General features: G+C 35.2%; 2 protein-coding genes across 3 annotated transcripts; one reads left to right on the forward strand and one right to left on the reverse strand.

Annotated features, from left to right (window-relative positions):
* Positions 1-126: 126 nt before the first annotated feature.
* LOC114879568 (TOG array regulator of axonemal microtubules protein 1) lies at positions 127-19,700 on the reverse strand. Of its 2 annotated transcripts, XM_029194594.2 has the most exons (26): positions 17,811-19,699; positions 17,372-17,659; positions 15,656-17,164; positions 11,020-11,184; positions 10,606-10,791; positions 10,346-10,522; positions 10,113-10,278; positions 9,945-10,053; positions 9,748-9,871; positions 8,946-9,012; positions 8,753-8,862; positions 8,535-8,689; positions 8,361-8,454; positions 8,103-8,287; positions 7,887-8,037; positions 7,592-7,782; positions 4,821-4,927; positions 3,732-3,919; positions 3,228-3,659; positions 2,907-3,158; positions 2,731-2,829; positions 2,482-2,645; positions 2,214-2,409; positions 1,962-2,110; positions 1,743-1,901; positions 127-1,639 (listed from the first exon to the last, which is right to left on the reverse strand). In XM_029194594.2, the coding sequence occupies exons 1-26, from the start codon at positions 18,033-18,035 to the stop codon at positions 1,519-1,521; spliced, it is 5,769 nt and encodes a 1,922-aa protein (XP_029050427.2). In that variant the 5' UTR covers positions 18,036-19,699; the 3' UTR covers positions 127-1,518. The 2 variants fall into 2 exon arrangements, with proteins under 2 accessions (XP_029050427.2, XP_029050430.2); XM_029194597.2 differs by lacking the exons at positions 8,361-8,454; positions 8,535-8,689 and having other exon boundaries at positions 17,811-19,700.
* LOC114879571 (carbohydrate sulfotransferase 11-like) lies at positions 11,091-15,128 on the forward strand. Its single transcript, XM_029194602.2, has 6 exons — positions 11,091-13,496; positions 13,554-13,702; positions 13,775-13,946; positions 14,268-14,427; positions 14,509-14,708; positions 14,808-15,128. Exons 1-6 carry the CDS (start codon positions 13,353-13,355, stop codon positions 15,033-15,035), a joined length of 1,053 nt encoding a protein of 350 aa, XP_029050435.2. The 5' UTR covers positions 11,091-13,352; the 3' UTR covers positions 15,036-15,128.
* Positions 19,701-20,052: the final 352 nt, after the last annotated feature.

The raw sequence follows: 20,052 nt of genomic DNA on the forward strand, positions 1-20,052 counted from the left end.
AGATTATCCAGATTCGATTGTTTCATCGAAATAAAACAGAATAACAACGAAATAAATCGCAATATAACATCGTTAATTATATTACTCAATAATGTGTATATATTTCGTCGAGATAAATAAGTATACACATATGCACGACGCGTGTATAATTAAATATATAAATACAAATATCGTAAGTGATTTATTGCACTATAACAATGGACGGAACATTGAATTGAATTCTTTCACTTCGATTAGAGAGCTCCATATTGTTTGGTTGATTTTGTACATATTAATTTATGTATTTACATTGATTTCCTCGAAATTGTATAATACTAATAATTGGAGATCGTTAACAAATAATATTAGTAATAAATACAAGTTAATAGAATGATTAACAGTCAGCTATTCGAAATGGAATCATTGCCATCAGCAATGATATTCCTTTCTTCAATGAAATTTAGTTATAACTTTCTTCCTGCAACTCCCTGTTGAAGAGTTGGTGAAGTGAAAAGAAGAGTAAAAGTTTTGTCATTACAACATTATAAATTTGTAATTTATTAGTAACGTAGAAAGCTATCCTTCAGTAAAACTTAATACCGTTTCATTACGTATATATATCACATTTTATTCGTATTAATATGTTATGTATATTAATGAGAAAGTATCCATGACTTTTTTTAAAATTTATACTTTATGCGATTGACTCTGTCTTATCATAGAATTTGTAATATTGCGAATTAATTAAATTATTATAACAGGATTATAGCCTTTCGACTAACAATTTGAGCATCATTCAAATCATTAATATCGAACTCTCACAATCATTTACACTGGTTCATTAAAAACAATTTTAGATAAATCTTTTTTTTTTTAATTGTGATAAACTCTTTCAATCTTATAAGGCACTAAAATTTCAAGTACAAGCGTCATCAAAAGCAATCAATGCTGGCTTAAAATGATATCAAAACGAGATTGACGTGTAACAGATAATATAATCATCTGAAGCATTGCTTACGAAGTGGAACAAGAATTATTTACATACTGTGAATTTCTTATCTATAAAAATCGGAATAATTTGGTCGAGTAGAAATGTCATTACAAATCTCATTGTATCTTAGCAATTTGAAATCAATAGTCCCATTAAGATGTAACATATGGATTATGAAAAATAAAGAAATTGTAAAAATCCACTTTATGTAAATAAACTTCTCTCGTTGCAATACGAGTGTGGCGTCTATACAATCGTATAAAAAATGAAATGTACGGACGTACATCAGAGTATCAAAATGTGAAATGTTGAAGAACATCGTCAGTCGTGTATCAATCATGCTTCTTTTCCTCTTTCACGGCTGAACATACTATTAGACCGAGGGAAGAAAACGCGGTTTCATGCTTTCCACGAAAATCATTATCAAAACACGCCACTGAATTCGAATAAACAATTTGTTTTTTTTCACAGTCTTGTTTGATGGATAAAATCCAGCTGGCAAGGAGACACGTATGCAAGATATTATATGATTATGTTTAATGGAACCATTAAAGAGTTTTCAAGGTTTTGTCGATGTGTCTTAAAGTGGTTTCCGGTACCGCGTCTGTCAACGCTTTTCGAAATCCCTCGCAACCCATGATCCGTCGGAACATCTTCTTCGCATGGTTCCTGTGAAGTTAATATATCTAATTATGTTGTCATAACGTCCATGGAATCCATCAGTCTTCCCATCTAGAAAATTTCCAAAAAATTAACAAGATTGTCGTTTTACCTAGCATCCAGATTCCCATCGATCAGTAACCTGGCACCTGTACTAAGCAGTTTATCTTTCACATCCTTTGGCAAAATCATCGTGTGTTCGGGTCCTATTCGATCCACTATGGATGCCAGTAATCTAGCCGTTGCAGCTCTTACAATAGCATTTTGATGGCTGAACAATAAGATTGAACGTATTACAGGGAACTTTTCGATATTTCAATGAACAATTTACCTTGCACCGCGTTGCACGATTACAGCGATAGTTTTGTGAGGAGGAAGATGTTCGATCATGAGATCCAAAGCTGCATTACTGTCCGCGCGAAGAAACCGATTCGTATCGGCTGTTCTGTGAAGCAGTGGCTCGGCTATGTCTTCAAAATCCTATTAAAAACACGAATAATAAGTAGAAAGAAGAAACGAAAGTAGGTCTTTTATTTTGCTAAGTCTCCATAGCAAAAGAAATAGAGAACTTTAGATCTTTCACCTGATCTATACCACGAATCGACGAGCTAAAAATGTCACCAGCGGCCAAACACGCGGTTCGTGCGACCTGTGATCGAAGACTTTTTATTTGTCGGCCTAAAAGTCGACATATCGTCGCTGTTGCACACACATCCAAATATTCAGGTTGTTGCTTTGCGAGCTGAGACAACGTTTTCAAACCTTTCATGGTGATCTCCCTGAAACAATAATAAAAGGTTCATTTTTAATGTTAGATTGTATTTCTGCTTTCAATTTCAGACTTTATTTACCAGTCTTTACTCTCGAGATGAGCGAAACACTGTTGTACTATGGGTTTTGTTTTCTCTGGTTTATCCGAGTTTCTTTTGCTCGAAATGCCTCTATATCTTCCTGTGGCGCGAGGAACTTTCGATGGGAGTCTTTTGGATAAATTAATAGATTCCACGGGTTGAGTCTGAATAAAGTAAAATTAACTGTACTTATCAACATTTTAAGAATCAAGAAAATGAACGACTCCTTATTCGCAACCGCGTTGTTACCTCAATTTTTAAGATTCCCGGTTCTGTATTCGTTTCGCTAGAACTGTCTTTACTTTGTCCATCTTCTAAATTATTATTTTCATTAGATTCATTAACAAACTGAAACAGAACATTTCGATTGATGATACGATATAGGAAGAATATAAATAACTTTGGTTCATTTTATAATTATTTACCCTGAGAGGATTATTATTATTTTCTGCTATTTGAACGGTGGTTTCTACATGGTTTTCAGAATAATTAGAAACGTCCGTGGAAGAATGAGGTCTGGAGGCAATAATGATCGTTGGTGATTCTCCTGTTTTAGATCCTCTGCGAGACTGACCCGATTCTATCGTTTGAAAGGAATCTTTTTCGCACTGCATTTCAGAAGCAACCACTTTTTCTTCACCCGAGTCTACGAAATTCTTGTCTTCTAATTCAAAACTCTGTTAAAAAGAAACATTTTAAATAACTGTAAAAAATAATATACCGACCTCGCACCATTTTTGACTAACCAATTTACGCGAACTGCTGCAAGAACCACGTCCCGGTGATTTCAACGCTTCAAAGTCATTCGAATTCCGACTCGACGATCGACTCGATTTCTTAGGGCTGGCTGAGCTTCTCAAAGGCGATGACCCCACATTTTGAAAGTTCGAATGCAAGATTTCATTAGACGTTTGCAAGCTCTCGTTTGTTAATATTCGTTCACTCGATAAAACAGACACTATGGATCTTCTTTTGGTATTCGTTCTTTCAGCTTCATCGGAAGAACTGAGTTGGCTTTCATTCTGATCATCATCGTGGAACTCTAATTGTCTAGACAAAGTTTGATTTTCGTTCTTTAAAGTTTCTTCCTCGTCGCTGCTCCATTCTTTTGATGGTTCGTCCTCGTTCGATGTGATTATTACTTCGTCTGTAGTTTCGGTCTTTTTGTCCAATGTGATCTACGAACGCGGTTGGGTATTAGATCAGGTATGCAGAATAAAAATTAAATAACTATTTATATCTTTATTTACAACAAAGTCAACGGTATCCCTCGCGGGGGAAGATTGACCAGTGATGATATCAAACGCACTCTCCGCATTTTGTATATCAGAACTGGATGACCCGTTATCGGTATCCTCCCGTGTGTCTTGCACATCCTGCTCAATATCCTCTTGATTATTTTCTAACGCATCCGACGACGAATGTTCGTAATCATCCCCTAGAAAAATACGAATCAAATTATTCATCTAAATCCTTTCATTCTTTCTTTCCTCTACGTTTGCTCTTGTTTACTCAATGAAAGTGAACTAAACTCTTTTTTAATGTCAAATCAATGTTTGATAAGTATCTTCCAGGTGAGCAGTAAAAACGAAATAATATAAACAATTATTACACGATATGGTAGTGAAAAAAAAGCCGTGATTTATCACATATACAAATGTTCGAGTAAACGATCAATTCTTTATGTTGAACATCACGAAAGATTTCGATCTAGATTACAATACTTCAGGGTCTGTTCATTTATGGCTGTTGCATGCGTATCTCGTGACGCATCTTTTTATTCCTTTGAACTTAAAAAAAAAAAGAACAAAGAAAAATTTTAACTCTAGTACGGATTTGGGTAAGCCAAATCTAATAAATACATTGATAACGAATGATTGAAAAATTGTGTGAAACATTTTGTAAAATGATATTAGAATAGAGGACCCTGAGATAGCTGGCGACGATTTTTGATATGGAAAAAAATGCCCGTTTAAACGAGGCTTAAACGTGACGAGAAAATATTGATTACATCCCCATCGTGTTGGCTTTACATGTTAGTCTGAGGTGAAGAACCTCGCGTTCCAGTTCGTGTACATTCGATCGTTCCAGCTAGTCCCACAGGTTGATTTATCGTTTGTTAACCATCGAAATTCCATTGAAACGTGTCCAACAGTTTTCTATAGGTACTAAATTTAATTCAATAACGATCTGGCCTTCGGAAAATCGATTGGGGGTAATAATTTCTATGGACAAAATATTGTGAAATACTCGAGCAAACATGAGAAAAAAGAAAAAGAGATAATATTCTTAATTTGTTTTTTTAGCAAGCAGTTATTTTATAATGATTTATTAAATACCTTCGAATTGGGTTTCAACATTCATCTGCGCCACTCTGTAATTTTCTTCCGATAAAAAGTGCTGTTTATTCTTTTCATTGTACTCTTCTTCGTTCACCGTTTTATCTCTGAAACAACGAATAAACGATATTTAATGAAAGAATTCAATGTCAAATTTTGCACTTTATACTTCTTTATTTTTATACTCGAATGTCGAGGACACAAAGTGTAAAGAATGTATTTTATGTAATTTCTATCGGTACTCGCTGCATTACTATAGTTAACAAATCCCACGTGTTTTATTAGAAATTTAAAAAAACCTACATAGTGTCATCGCTTCGACTTAGCCCCAAAGGAATGACAGGAGTAATATTACTAGCGGTGGTTATCCTAAAAGCGGAATCCACCTCTTCCGTTTCAACATCCACGGATCTTCGACATCGAAAAGCACAAGGACAGTATCGAAGAACTGTATTGGTTATCTTGTATTCTTTTCTTCTTGAATGAAAATTTTCATCCCTTCCGATCGAATTTGAATCAGAGTTTTTCAAGACCGTCGCCTTGTCGCTCTCCTTGGCCTCTTCAGGCCAAGTGCAGTACTTGAAGATCATTTTCATATGTTCTTGTTCATCGATCACGGTCAAAAGTTCTTATCTTTATTGCACATTTTTTGTAGATAATTTTTATACCGTTTCTTCCTTTCATTCTTCACCTTTCACACGATAACAAGGATTTAAGAAATTGTTTAATAATTTTGTTGCTTCGAAGACACCATATTTTTTTAATTGTAGAGAAATTAATAATGAAGAAGATTATTTTAATTTCACTTTTTTCAAATTCTTCTTTTTTTTATTTCGAACGCTAGAGAAGTTGAAGAAACGTTTTGTAAAGCGATTTACTATTGATTCCAATAGTTGCTTTAACTATTATTAGTCCGTTGTGAAAATAGCGTTACACGTAAATTATGCAACTCCAAGTTGTAATTTCTAATCAATAAACGGAGTAATAGTTCTTCGAATTTAATTTCAACTAGAAAACAATGTGAAGAATAGTTTGAAACTGATAACAATGTAGAAAATTTGTCGGTTCAAGAGATTTTGTAAATTTCAAGAAACTTGGAGGCAGTAAATTTCACGTGACTAAACGATATGCAATTCTAATTCTCAGCACTTCGAGTTTATCTTCCTAAGGTTAAGGAATGATTGATTAACAACCTGTTATCAAACCGACTATACTTAACACTGCAAGTTCAAATTCAAATACAAAATTAAAAATGAAAAAATACAAAGTTCTAACATTGTTATAATACAAAATCTGTAATTAAGATTTTTAATATAAATTGCAATAAAATTTTATTCAACCGGTATTAAAAAATACCTAATTTAAATATTAGAGGGTGTTACACCCCCCATAATCTAGAAAAAGATTAAAATCCATCAGTTTAATATATTCAATTGTCTTTAACGTTAAAAAATATTAACAAAAAATTACAATATAAATAAGACATTTTTTATATAAAATGACCTGATACTTTCAATCACACCATAAAATTTATCTTCCACAATGTCACTATAGCACAATTATACACTTTCTTGCTAAATTAAAAAAGAAATATAGAGGGGGGTAATTGTAAAGGATGCGACAAATGACGACGCATACGCACGACTGTGTGCCCACATAGACGTCAAGCGTCTCGACGCTGACCGCTGCCCCTACCTTTCAACCTGTAATCCCCTCCTTCCTTTTCTCTCTTTTCCCTTCTACCATTTCACCTGTAACCCCGTGATACCATATCGAATGGCTTTACACTGACCGTAGCTCGACCCCTTCTTTGTCAAGGGGCTGTAAGACCTATGTGGATATAAGTATCCGGGGGTGAAAATGACCGGTTATAACGTCATCACTTTTCACCCTTTCTTAAGTTCATTTCTATCTATTTTCTATCATGGACACCCAATATTTTATAGAAATTTCAATTTTAAAAATTATACAGTTTATAAATAAAATATGCAAATGCGCAATCAATTTTAGTTTATCAGTTATTAGGGCTTCGAATTACGATATAATGCTCGTAAGAATTTCTCGACGAGCTTTATAATGAATTTAAATAACCGCTTAGATAGGGCTTTACAATGAGTTATTTAAATCACGACGAAATATAATTACGAGTCCAGTTCTAACATTACCTCTCACGCAACAATCATAAATCACAGGAAAGAAAAACGAGATCAAGCGTTTCTCAACAGATTTCTTACTTTATAAATGTTCTTTAAATAAAACTGTATATAATTTTAATAATTTAAATTATCAGTACAAAAGTAAGAGTGTTTTTTTAACGTGTCCTAGATAATAAGTTAAAAATAAAATTTCAATTTCAAGTTGATTTAAAGGATAAAACTACGAGTCATGTTTCATTTAACGTCTGAAGAAATCGATCAAGTAAATACAATATAATGGTTTCAATGCTACCCATATAATGTTGGTTTAGAGAGTTACATTCTCAGAAGAGTTACCTTCCTAGAACTACATATAGTTAGAAAGCTGTAAAAATTGTCACGATACATTTTGTAGCATGCATCGAAATAAGCAAATAATTTTATGATAGGATTCTTGAAAAAAAAAAAACAATAAAATGACTGGCAGGAGCGATAATGCCTCCATAAAATTGCGTCACTACCTTCAGATAGAAAAAGGAACCCGTAGAAATTCTACTATTTATTATCATTACTCTGTTTTAATATTTGCAATAATTCTTACTATAACTATTTTAAAAATGAAAATGGGTTACTTACGTATCGTATATTTTAACAAATTGCTGACGATGGTACAACTGCGATGGAGACAGAGAACGTAATCTTCTTCTACACGGGGTACCGCTACATATTGCAGGGAAATATTCACTAGTCTGAGCATCTGATGATGATACTTCAACATTAGTAATTTTTTGAGCAGCTGCATCTTTCGTTCTACGATGAAATTTTGGCTATAATGCAATACAATTACAAAATTATTAAAGTTTGTAAGAAATGTTAGATAAATCAGAAAATTCCTAATAATATGTATGACATGGCAATCAACCCTACTTACTCGAGACAAATTACTATCATTATTTTCATCAGTTCTTTGATTAAAATCCGCAGTATTATAAGGATATGTTAATGGCGTAGGAGCCGTTTGCAATGGTCGAAAAGAATTCTCATCACCAAATCGGTTCTCTCGGTGTGAAACCGCGTTGTACCTGAAACAGTTAAATAACAATGATTTAATTAAATAATTTTATGCGTGTAATCAAGTTACACTTACATATTATGCATTATGAATGATTGTTGAACATTTTTCGATAACGAAGGTTGATGACTTTCAATGGAACTCGAACAACTGCACTTAGATCTATCAGATTTTTTTGATAGTTTGTCCCTTTCTGTATATTTTGGGTACATTCTAGAATTAACATTCGATAATTCTTGATTCGAGTTGTCTGCAACATCCTGCAATATTAACGATTAATTATTGCATATAACTTAATCGTACAGATGTCGCGTTTGATAGATAAAAGTTTACACTGTATTCTGCGCTAGCGTTATTCTTCATCGAACGATAATTATCATAATCTTGTTGATTTTTTCTTCTTCGATAATACATTGCCCCACAATTTCTGTTAACATTTCATTATTTCTTTTCAATTACTTCCGTACAATTATATCTTATTGAATAATAAAAATAAAAAGTTGATACCTAAAATTTTCTTCTATATTATCTCTGAATCTTCTTTTCGAATTAGGATTTATTAATTGAGAATTAATTGATTTATCCTGATTGTAATCAATTTTTGCCCCACGATCGCGAATATACAGTACAGGTATTCTTGATTCTGTTTTGTTACCGTTATCCTAAGATACAAAACTTTATAAGAATTTTTTTAAATAGAAACCATGAAATTTCGTGAAATTTACCCTCCGATCAAATTTATCTTCTACGATGATACGATAATTGGCGGATTCTCTCGGGTATGCTGGAATTCTTGTTTGATTTCTCGATTTTATATCCAAATTGAAAGCTTCACCTTAAACAAAAGTACCTAATACTTAATATTTATTATCGTTAATTATACTGATATTAAAAGAGCAATATTTACATAATAATTACCATTACGGATATCTGTAGTTGCGCCTTTGGTTTCCAATAAGTTCACTTCATCTTCGCATCCAAGATTCTAAATAAAAAGATACATACAATTTTACAACTATTATTACAATAAAAAAATAATAAATAATCATGTGCTAACCTTAAGTGTTTCTAACAAATGGATGAAACATGAATGATACATAATTTCAATGAATTATAATCAATACAAAATTGAATTCTTTATAAACAATAAAAAATAATGCAAAACTGAAAAGAAATTTTCTCATACCGTTTATCCGGCAAAGCGGTAAAAAAGCGATCCAAATGTTGTTAATCTACTGTCTTGAATCCATCAACGAGTCACTTGAAACGATTTATCATCGATATAAAGTCAATAATTGCAAACCATTAAACGTTGAAACTACATATTTTTCAACACAACATCAGAATTAACATTGTGTAAATATACAACCATGATTTGCAACTTAACTAGGGCCCTGATATAATGCGATTACATTTTGTAAGTAAACGTTGATTTCGCGACACGCGATCAAACGTCAACGCAAGCTTTTACGCTTATGTTTTATTAATGAGTTCATTAAAATTGTTAATAACTACAGTCGCATTCAGCGCAACAATACATATGTACATATACAATTAACAAATTATATTTAACGTAACTGCAGTGGCCTGATTACATTACATTTGGTATGAAGGAATAATTGTTAAGTATACCAAGAGAAATGCAGTATTTGGTAATTGGGTAATTTTTTTTTACACATCTCCACAGAGGAACCCTCCAACTTCAAAGGATTATTTTTACCTGATTTTGGGTTGGAACCATTTGCCAAACCAATGGCGGGCCTGTTTTAGAACGCATTCCAACTCCAAGTGCAACGAAGTTTGGTCTTTCGATCCATGGGCTTTCACAATTAGCATTTTCATTCCTGTAAAGATTATTAAGTACCCACTATTTGTATGTAATCACTGGTTTGATGAATCTGACTTTCTAGTAACTACCTTGCAAATCTTTCTTTCTCGGACCTCGTAGCTATAATTTGGCTTTTGGTACGTCCAATGCTGGGCGAAACCGAACCACTTCCAGCTACAATCCAATCGACGTCAGGTCCTGTACAAATATACTTAAATATGAAACACTGAATAAAAATTTACGAGCAATGAATTTACCTGTAGCTATTTGCACGGTAGGTGAAATTTGTAAACCGTACATAACGAGACCATCAACAGAGACTAAGGGTAAGGATTTACGAGCTAGACGAGCCCTGATTGCAGACATCATTGCCTCTGCATCGTGATAACCTTCCGATGCTCGTTTTCCTGCTGCTAACACTTCCTAAAAAAAAAGAAAGATCCAATTTACGTTAGACACTAGAACACATTAGATAAGAAACACGGTATACCTCAGATTCATATATCTGTGCTAAAACAGCCAAAGTGTCAAGTGCAGCTTGTCGCACCCTACGTCGTCTATCTCTAACCATTTTAGCCACTTTATTGGCTATAATATCCGCTTTGAATTCTGTACTTGGAAACGTTACCAATGAAAAAATTAACAGCTGCAGTGTATTTTCTCTAGTCTGCAACAAAACCAAAATCCATCTAAAATGAAAACTTTGCCAAAGAGAATTACCTCTAAATTAAGAAAAAAAAAATAAATCACTTTGGCATTTCTAGCATTTAGACACTGCGGTTGCAGAAGTTGTTCCAGGAGAAGAGCAGGTCTTAGCCTGAGCATCGTTATCCTGGCCAACTGGGTCGCACTGGGTCCTCCGTGTCTTGCCAAACCCCAAGCTAACTGCGGTAATTGTTTCTTCAAAGCCTCCTCGCTTACACCAGCTACGACTATCTAAGTAGAGAAAATCATTTTTATCAGTTGAAGTCAGAAGACTGTAAATCTCAATAGGAAATATCAGCGTTTCGCGATACATTTCCATAAAGAGTGGCAATTTTTTATTTAGGATTTCTTAACTTTCAAATTGTTTATCATTTGTATAGATTATTACGGAACATTCTGTACGTCAATTAAAATAATGGTATCGCTCAGGATTGATCTAATGGCGCAAATTAGATTTACCTTAGCCACGGCTAAGCCCGCAGCCGCTACTCGACAGCTCCTTTCGCAGCCTAGCACTGCATGCAAAAGAGATCCTAATCGTGGCTCTATCGCGATCAGTGCAGAAGACGTTCGCAAAGCCGATGCTACTCTCTCTAAACCCCTTACACGAGCTCTCCAATCCTCCTGAAACGATATCAAATTACAATTAATTAATAATGATCTTTTATCTATTTTCTATCCTGGGGATTTCTGCAACTTTTATAGATTATCCTGTGTTCGGTGTATCATTGAGAAATGAAAAATTTTATTAATAATTGATAGAAATTTCATAGAGAAAGTATCATTTAGTAATGCCGTTTGGTCAAGAATCAAGAGTCGTCCAGTGAACATTATCGATCGTTGCAGCAACTCTGAATGCAATGCACTAGGTAACATCTGCATTCACTTTTCGATTCGGCTTTATTTACACGGAAGTAATCAATATCATTGACTTTCATAATTCCATTGAACTTAACGGTATATAGATATACATAGCACGTAGATGTCTTTAAAAGTTTATCGAGGGAAACGTTCATTTTTCAATAAAAGATCAATCATTCTGTATCAATGATATCCATGAAACCTTTATGCAGTTATTTTCTTCATAGTTTAAGCTTTAAAAATCCACGTATTTCCGAAAAGAAAAAAAAGGACAAAAAGATTCTCGTTCTCTTTGTGGTATCTTGTAATTACACGAAGCACGGAAATGAAAACGCAAATTGTGGATATCATAAAGAATTCGAGGATGCCACGTGAAAGTTCCAGCAAAGTGGAAGTACAGTACAATTGCCAGGAGCAATTTGCATGTAGAGAGAAACGACGTTTTACACGCAACACGTTCCTAATTATTTTCTTGTTAGCCGGCGAACCAGAGAATTTCCCTCGGAGCGGCATAAATGTTTCGCGAGGAAATCTGTCGTTTTTCACCCGCGGAATATTCATACTCGAACCGCGACGGGACGCGGTCCTATCAGGTGGAAAATGAAACAGCATGCATAATTTGAACAGGCTGTTTCACTGCCACGAAGATACGACAAACGTCGCCTGAGAGAAATATCCCCTGGTAATGCGATCAATCTACTTAATCAGACAAACTGTAAAATTTCAACTAACCGACGCGACGGTGTTTCAAATATATGTATATTCCAACAGTGACCAAGACAAATTACGAGCAATTAAAGCATCACCCTGACGTACAAGCTTTACTAAACGACAATATTATGCTGCAAGGTGCATATTTTTTAAAGCATAAAACAGTTTCATAGCTAATTTTTTAAATTCTTAAAATTTTATTTAAAATAGTTCCTGGAATGCTGAGAATTACGCTACATTAGGAATCGATATAAAGAGTATTATTTACTTTTCTGATATTCTTATCGCACAAGCATGTGCATGTGCATAAGTGTACTGCATAAATGTATCATACAGGTATACAGGTGTACAAGTTGTATTCACAAGAAGGTATAGAATAGCCTTGAACTTCCGTTGAATGAAAGGAAGATACTTTCGTGGTCACGAGACTTACGTTTTTCTGTGATATCGATAATTGCATTAAAACTATTGTCTGCTTTCATCGGTGGAGTCTGACGTACAGAGAGGTGTGAAAATATTATATACCGAACTAAATGTGCCAAATTCTATATTTTTCAAATCCTATTTATCAAGTTCCATAGACTCTATTTAATAAGCATTCCAAATTCTATATTTTTAAAGACAAATTAAATTTTTAAAAACTTGAAAATAATAGCTTAATAGGTATCTGATATCTAAACTTATACAAAAACATCCCAGTTACTCGACTAATCGAATTAGTATGCAACGGAATCTCCTCTGAGTTTTCGTGCTGGAATACCTCTGACTCGATTCCAGGAGCGGATTTATTCGATAAGACTAGATAAGTTTAATCAAGACGATAAGGCAAACAAACGTTCACAACAAGAACATAAAGTTCTCTTTCCTACAAACCTTTATCAAATCTATGATCTAATTCTAAATAATTCGTTAGTAGTTCAAGGACTTCATTCTCGTTGTATAATCATTTAACAGAAACGGTATTAAATCTTATACCTACAACTTCTGGTATAAATAATTGATTATTTGTTGGAATTTGAAATTAAATTTTAGAATATAGTTCCTTGCTACAGGTTCAGAATACTCTAAATCCATCACTGTCCGAATAAAGGAGGAAACCGGTCAGTCAGTGCCTTGCCAGAGAGAATAACGAATATCTACTTTGCTCTTCTGTTAAATATATTTTTTTATCGGTGAATTCTGAAACAAAATCAATAGAATGAAAGATAAAGTGTTGAATAATGATTAGAAGTTATAAAAGAGGGTCAATTCAAATTTTAAAATGTGTCATCAGTTGTGTATTAGCTTTTTTTGTTATAAAATTGCTACTTATTGGAGATGAAAGCAAACCACTGCCCGAGTTCGGTGATAGAGAGAAACTGATGGTAGATAAATAGATATATTTATAAAAACAAAGATAGTAACTTATCAATTACTTTTAGATTGAAGCAGAGAATGATAATTCCAATAGAATATCGACGATAAGAAGTACTTGTCAAAAGTACAATTTAGGAATCTATAAGAAAATTGGTGAATCTTCTATTTTTAAACATCCGCCTACACCGCAATACAGTGTTTTTTATATAGTCAGGTTTGTTATTTAATTCGATAAATAAAAATCACTTTATCTTATGCTTCTGCAACAACAGTAATAATCGAATAGGAATCACGGTCTATCATACTGTCCGATTTACAAAGCTGGTAGTACAACATGGATTTACAACTTATGTCTTCTAATGAACGTGTCCGAGAAGGAACTAAACGGTGGAAAGGAGCAGATATCGACCATTGCCAGAAGGCTAATACCGGAACTAGAGTTTCCAGAAGCCGACCAGGTAAAACTTCGTTAATTTTCTAAACCGAAAATTTAGAAAGGGTAGAGCAGCATGAGATGGTCAAAAGTGCCCTTGAACCGATTCTAGAATATTCTAAAAGGGAGCTTTTTCATAAATGGTGCATTGCTGAATAAAATCGACTCAAGGGCACTTTTGATCATCTTATCCTGCTATACCCTTTAATAAACTATAATTACTGGGTCGAACTGGGCCCAAGTGAAAAATGGCAATACCAAATTCTATGTTTCCCAAAGTTTCCGAATTATTCAAATACGCTCCGACTAATCCAGTAACAAGATTAAACAAGAAAAACTGATACAGGCTTTAAAAGCAACGAAGAAACTACTGGTGGTAAGGCACCCATTTGAAAGATTGTTGAGCGCGTATCGCGATAAGCTGGAAAACTCCGTGGCTGGAAGGGAACACGGGACACTTCACTTTTATCGGAAATACGGTGACAAGATTGTTGAAAAGTACCGTGGTAAGTCACGGTAGAAAATATTGATCCTGATGTTCCTTGCTCGGCTAACAGGATAATGAAGTATTTATCATTCGTTAAAAGACAAGAATTTCACAAAACCTCGAGATGATCAAATGATTAGAAGAAAGGACATACCTGAACCAGCGGGAATTGAGCCCACTTTCAAAGAATTTGTACAATATTTAATTGATACTGATTTGGCCAGCTATGGAGACGATCATTGGATGCCTTACTATTTCTTTTGTACACCTTGTATCGTTAATTATGATATAATTGCAAAGGTATTCGATTAATCTTTGGGCAATGGACCATAGTTTCTGTAAAGAAAATATATGTTTTTAATTGTTAATCGTAATCATTACGTACGACATGTTCTATAGGTAGAAACATTGTGGAGGGACCAGATTTATACGATCCATAAATTACAGCTGCAAGAGGTAATTAAACCGAGATGGCGACATAGCGGCGGGTACTCGAATGCGTCGAGAATATATTTCAGTCAATTGAACCGAGATATGGTGGAAAAATTGTATGAAAAATTCAAATTAGACTTTGAGCTGTTCGATTATTCGCCTGAGGTTTATTTCCAATATGCAACTTCTACTTAGAATTTTCTTAATAAACGATATTACATTTCTTCACGATAATTACTTTTTTTTTTGTAAAAAGGATAAGGAATAAAATATGAAGTATGATTAGAATCGCAAAGAATTTGAAGCTCGTTAACGAGCACCCTGTTTTTTTTCCTTTTTTTTTTCGTTCACATCCATTCATTAATGTGACTCGAGGGGAAGCCTTCGACTTTAGGACAGATCGTTCTGATACATTACAACGAAGTGGGTCAATCGATTTCGTCGGCAAAAGTTCGTCGCGTGGTGTAACGTGATTTAAACTCCATTAATTAACATTACCTATGCTTATCGACTGTACGCGTTTCCTTCTTTCCCTTTTGAAATCTTCGCGCAAACTGCGCTTAAAGTCTTGATAAAAATCTCCATTTTACGAGCAAGAACTTCTTCAACACTCACTTTTCCTACTAGCCACTGATTGTTTTAATAATCCATAGGGGTTGCAACCAAATAAATGAGTGTTGCTTTAAAAAATTGCTGGTGCATAGAATACATAAATTAGATAATAAATAAAAATAATGAACAATCAAGCTTAACAAAAAGTAGTCGTGCAATAAACAATTGAAGGTATAAATAAGAAAAAAAAAAAAATGTTATACCTTATTATGTAAATCCTCCAACACTTCCTGATCGACCAATCCTAATCCCTCCCAGCTTGGTTCTTCGGATTTAACTTCCGCTTCGCCAGCAGCATTTCCATTTTTCTCGATCACACTAGGCGCAGCTTTATCGCGATCACCCCTCGACGTTCGTTCACAGTCAACGTTATCGTGCTTTGAACCAGTCGTCAAACAACTTTTCAACTTACCACCACTTCTATCGTCTTCGTTAACTTCATCGCGAATCTGTTCTGTTTCGTTGCATCTGATCGGCGAACCAAATAAAGAATCCACTTTTTGAATATTCTCCACGGTCACACGTTTCTCTTCTAAAAGCCTCTCTTCTCTAACTTCCTCTTCTATTCTTTCCGCCTTGTTATTTTCTCTATTTTCATTTTCTTTTGCAACTATTACCGAATTTTGATCATTGCTGCTCCGAGCATTCTGAACTAAAATAACATCCTCTCTTTTAGCTTCCTCAGGTTTTCCACTAATCGCGATGCGTTCCCCGTTCGTTTCAGGATTCTGTTTAAAATCTTTCGTATTCTTTTTCTTTTTCGACTGCTCCGCAGACTTCTTCATCGATACCGGACTATTCGTCCTCGCAAGGATGCTCTTCTTAGGACTCAACTCCGCGTTATGAGTATATACATCTCTTTTGGGGCTACTGGAAACTGATCTAGACGGTCTGTTCGTTTTCCCAGCCTCTCTGCGAGGACTGCAAGGCTGGGAGGACGGTCTTGGCCTTGCGTTAGGCATCTTTGTGGCCGGTGAAACGGGAACTGGTATTCTAGTTTTTGGTATCGTCTCGATTGACTCGGTCTCGTCGCTGTCCGGAGTCCTCAGTTTGACTATCTCTCCACCAAAGTGTACTCTTCTCGGTGTCTTCCGTCTATCAGGAGACGCGTTCTTTCCTTCGGTGTCGTTTCTCACGTCCGTTCCGCTCTCTTCGTCCTGCTCCTTCTCACTGTCGTCTTTCTCTTCAAGAATGGTCATCGTGATGGCTGTTTCTTCGTTGAATTTAATTTCAGTCTCCAGCACCACTCTTCTAGCCGCCGACATTGCTCCAGTGTTCACTTCGTCCTCTTCCTCGGCTATGCCCGACGTATCGCTATCGCTATCCCACTTTCGGTCTTGTTCCTTGCTCTCAGTTACTTTCTCGATGCTTTTCTTCTGCGTCCTTTTATTGGACCTTACGTTGTAGATCTTCGATAGAATCTCGATGTTCTTCTTCAGTTTGTTGTCGTAGTCCTCCAGGTAGCTCTCGAAGGTTTCCGTGCCAACGGCATCACGGATTTTAGTCAAGGATTTCAGTACAGCCTCCTGATGAGGCACCTGAGCTAAACGAGAGGCCAAAGCTATCGTTGCGTCTTTCACCAACTGCGGAGACGGCGATGGACTGCTCGACGATGGGAACAATAAGGATGGCACGCTCAAGATCACTCCGGTGGTGACGTTCGTCTGGAAAGAGTCGCACACCTCGGAACGGTTCAAGCCATCCTGAAGAATCTGCAAGAAAACGTGCAAGTGGTCGATGAAATTGCGTTTTACGATCGATCAGTGTATCGGATAGTGGGGGATAGTCTGCAAGGTTATCGTATATTTCCTTCCTTCCTTGTATGCTTGAAGAACATTTTGAGAATCAGCAAGAAATTTAAAGTCAAGACGATATTATAACGATCCAGTTCCAGTTTTTTTTTTCAACGAAAATCTTACCCTTTTAATAGTGTTCTCTTTGTCGCGATTATGAGTGAGAAAAACTCGTAAAGCGTCGAGAGCACCCTTGCGAACAGCAGGCGCGGGGTGGCCTAAATTATTGACCAGTTCCGGTACCACTGGTTGCATGACCTTGTCCACGATGTCAACATTCAAAGTCGGTAACACGTCGATTAGGACACGAAGAGCATGCTGACGCACCTCCCATTCCGGATCACGCAGTCTCTCTGATATCTCCAGAAACGTTAGACGCGTGTCGACCTCGCTTGGGAACTTTCGTGTGCGCACCTACGGTAAAATCTTTGCATAGCTACTTTAATTAATTCTACATAATTCGATGTACCATTGAATGGTTGCTTATTACGGAGCAGGTATGCTATTCGGCTTGTCATGAAACGCATCCTAATTTGCCAAAAACGGGGAAAATTATTATACTAACCACGTGTTCCCATAGAGGAGTAAGTTGTATGGGTTGTCCATTGGATGATGTCAGTGTCATTTTTCGAGGAAGCCGCTGACGATGATTATGACGAGACGGACTCTTGGGAGTTGAATGAAAGTGAAAGGGTGAAGAAGGTAGGGGTGAAGAATCCTTTTGGGGCTGCAGAGGCCCCGAATTCGTCGACCCTGTCATAGATGAGGAGAACTCGAAGCACTCGGACATACCCAGGCTACGTCTCGTCCCTTGGGAATCGTATGTCCTTCATCGTCTTCCTTAAGAATCGTTTTTCCACTTCCTGTTCGTTCATCGAGTCACGCGAGGACAAACCTGATTGATAGATTCGTTGGATATTTACAGTGATACGAGTAACGCTGTAACGCTTGTACATCCGTGCTGTTTAATATCCAAGGTGTCCTATAAAATCCTTAATCATTTAAACTATATTACTGGCATTTAATGGAAATTTTATTTTCCTCCAATTTCTGATTCTAAAATTGCATCCTAAAATAATAGGAAAAAAATTCATCGAATGCATTTTGTTATTCTCTATGAAAAAAATATTAAGGTACTCGAGTAGAATATTGATTAGTTCAAAAGAGATTTTCTCGGTCTTTTTATAATGTTGCCCTTTACATAGATACGTGTTTCAAAGTATACACTTAAGTAAAGTGAATCAATTGGTTTTGAATAATTTCTTTGTTACGAACTTTAAAGAGTAGTTCGATCAAGATACATAAGGTATTCAAAGGTCCATTTAGTATAATATTTCGTAGAATTTCGTTATTTATTTAAGTGAATCTTCTTCCGATGAATTAAAATTTCATAACATCTTGACTTTCGTTATGTTTACTTCCGGCAGCAGTACCTAGAAATGTATGAAATGATTGACATTGCTAAGACTAACCGGTTAGCTACCGACGCATCTGATTTCCGGTTTCGGTTGCAGAATTAACCACCTTAGTCACGAAACACGTTTCAATATTAATTTAGATCTCTTTAGCATGCATAGGAAAACGTTTAACCACCCTCGAAACAGAAGCCAATAACTCGTAACAACTATACGTATTATATTTTTTTAATTACTGACCTATCTATTTTATACCAACATTTTAAAATTCTATTTCTAGGAATATTTAAAAATAATTCTTCTATTTTTATGTCTTAAACTTTTCATATATGTATAATATGAATTATAAAACATTTTATAATTGATAGTTGACAAAACTGTGTGTATAATTTTCCAAATATTACGTTCGACGTGCTCTTATCTGGCTTTGCAGGTAACATTTAAAAAAAAAAGGGAGAGTCGAGGCGAAGTTTATCATTGAATCTCACGACACGAACTCTGCATAAAAGTAGTACACACGAAAGGTGATTGCATAATCCAAAGAAAACGTGCGTGTGTCTGAAAAGTCGAGAAAGAAAGGGTTGTCCTCTCACGAGGTCGCAATAAGAATAAATACTTTTCTACCTGTATCGTTTTTTCGCACCTATATATCGAATTATCTGTATCGTTTTTAAACTGGTGTCGATATTATTAATAGTGTTATATATTCTTCATTAAATATCATTAATTAGTATTAAATATTCTTCATTTTAATATAAATAATTAATTATTAACTAGAAATGCTAGTAACTTGACAGGAAATTTAGAGGAAATTACGATTGAAAATCGCGCCAATCATGTGTCATAAACTGTCACGTGATCAAATCTGTTACATTTGAATAAATCGTAATACTGTCAAGAGAATCATTTTTGACAATAATTCTATACAATACTTAAAGTTTTGCGTAGAATTTAGAATATATTTTATGAGCATAATACCAGATATTCAATTTTAAGAATAATCTTATTGTTAAACTAATGATATTACAAATAATATGTGAATATAATAGAGTACAATTGACATACCTGTTGTCTTCATATGAAAATGATACGGAAACTTTTCAGTTTTGCCAATACGTATTCCATTATCCTAATTTTCCAGAAATTATTCACTGTATTATATGCCGAGTTCTTCATTTCGTTATAGACGCACATTTCATAACAAACAGCACGTCACTGAGACAATAACCCGGTACGACGGTTACGTGACGACGGCCGACATGTGACTGCCGTCACTCTATTCTCAAAGCAAGGTGGTTTCGAGGTGATATCGACCACCCTCTCCCCACTTCTCGAAAAATGGTTTTATATACGTACTATAGACCATAATCACGAACAGAATTACGAGAACAT

Source organism: Osmia bicornis, chromosome 4 (assembly GCF_907164935.1).
Source record: "Osmia bicornis bicornis chromosome 4, iOsmBic2.1, whole genome shotgun sequence".
In the NCBI taxonomy this organism is placed as follows: domain Eukaryota; kingdom Metazoa; phylum Arthropoda; class Insecta; order Hymenoptera; family Megachilidae; genus Osmia; species Osmia bicornis.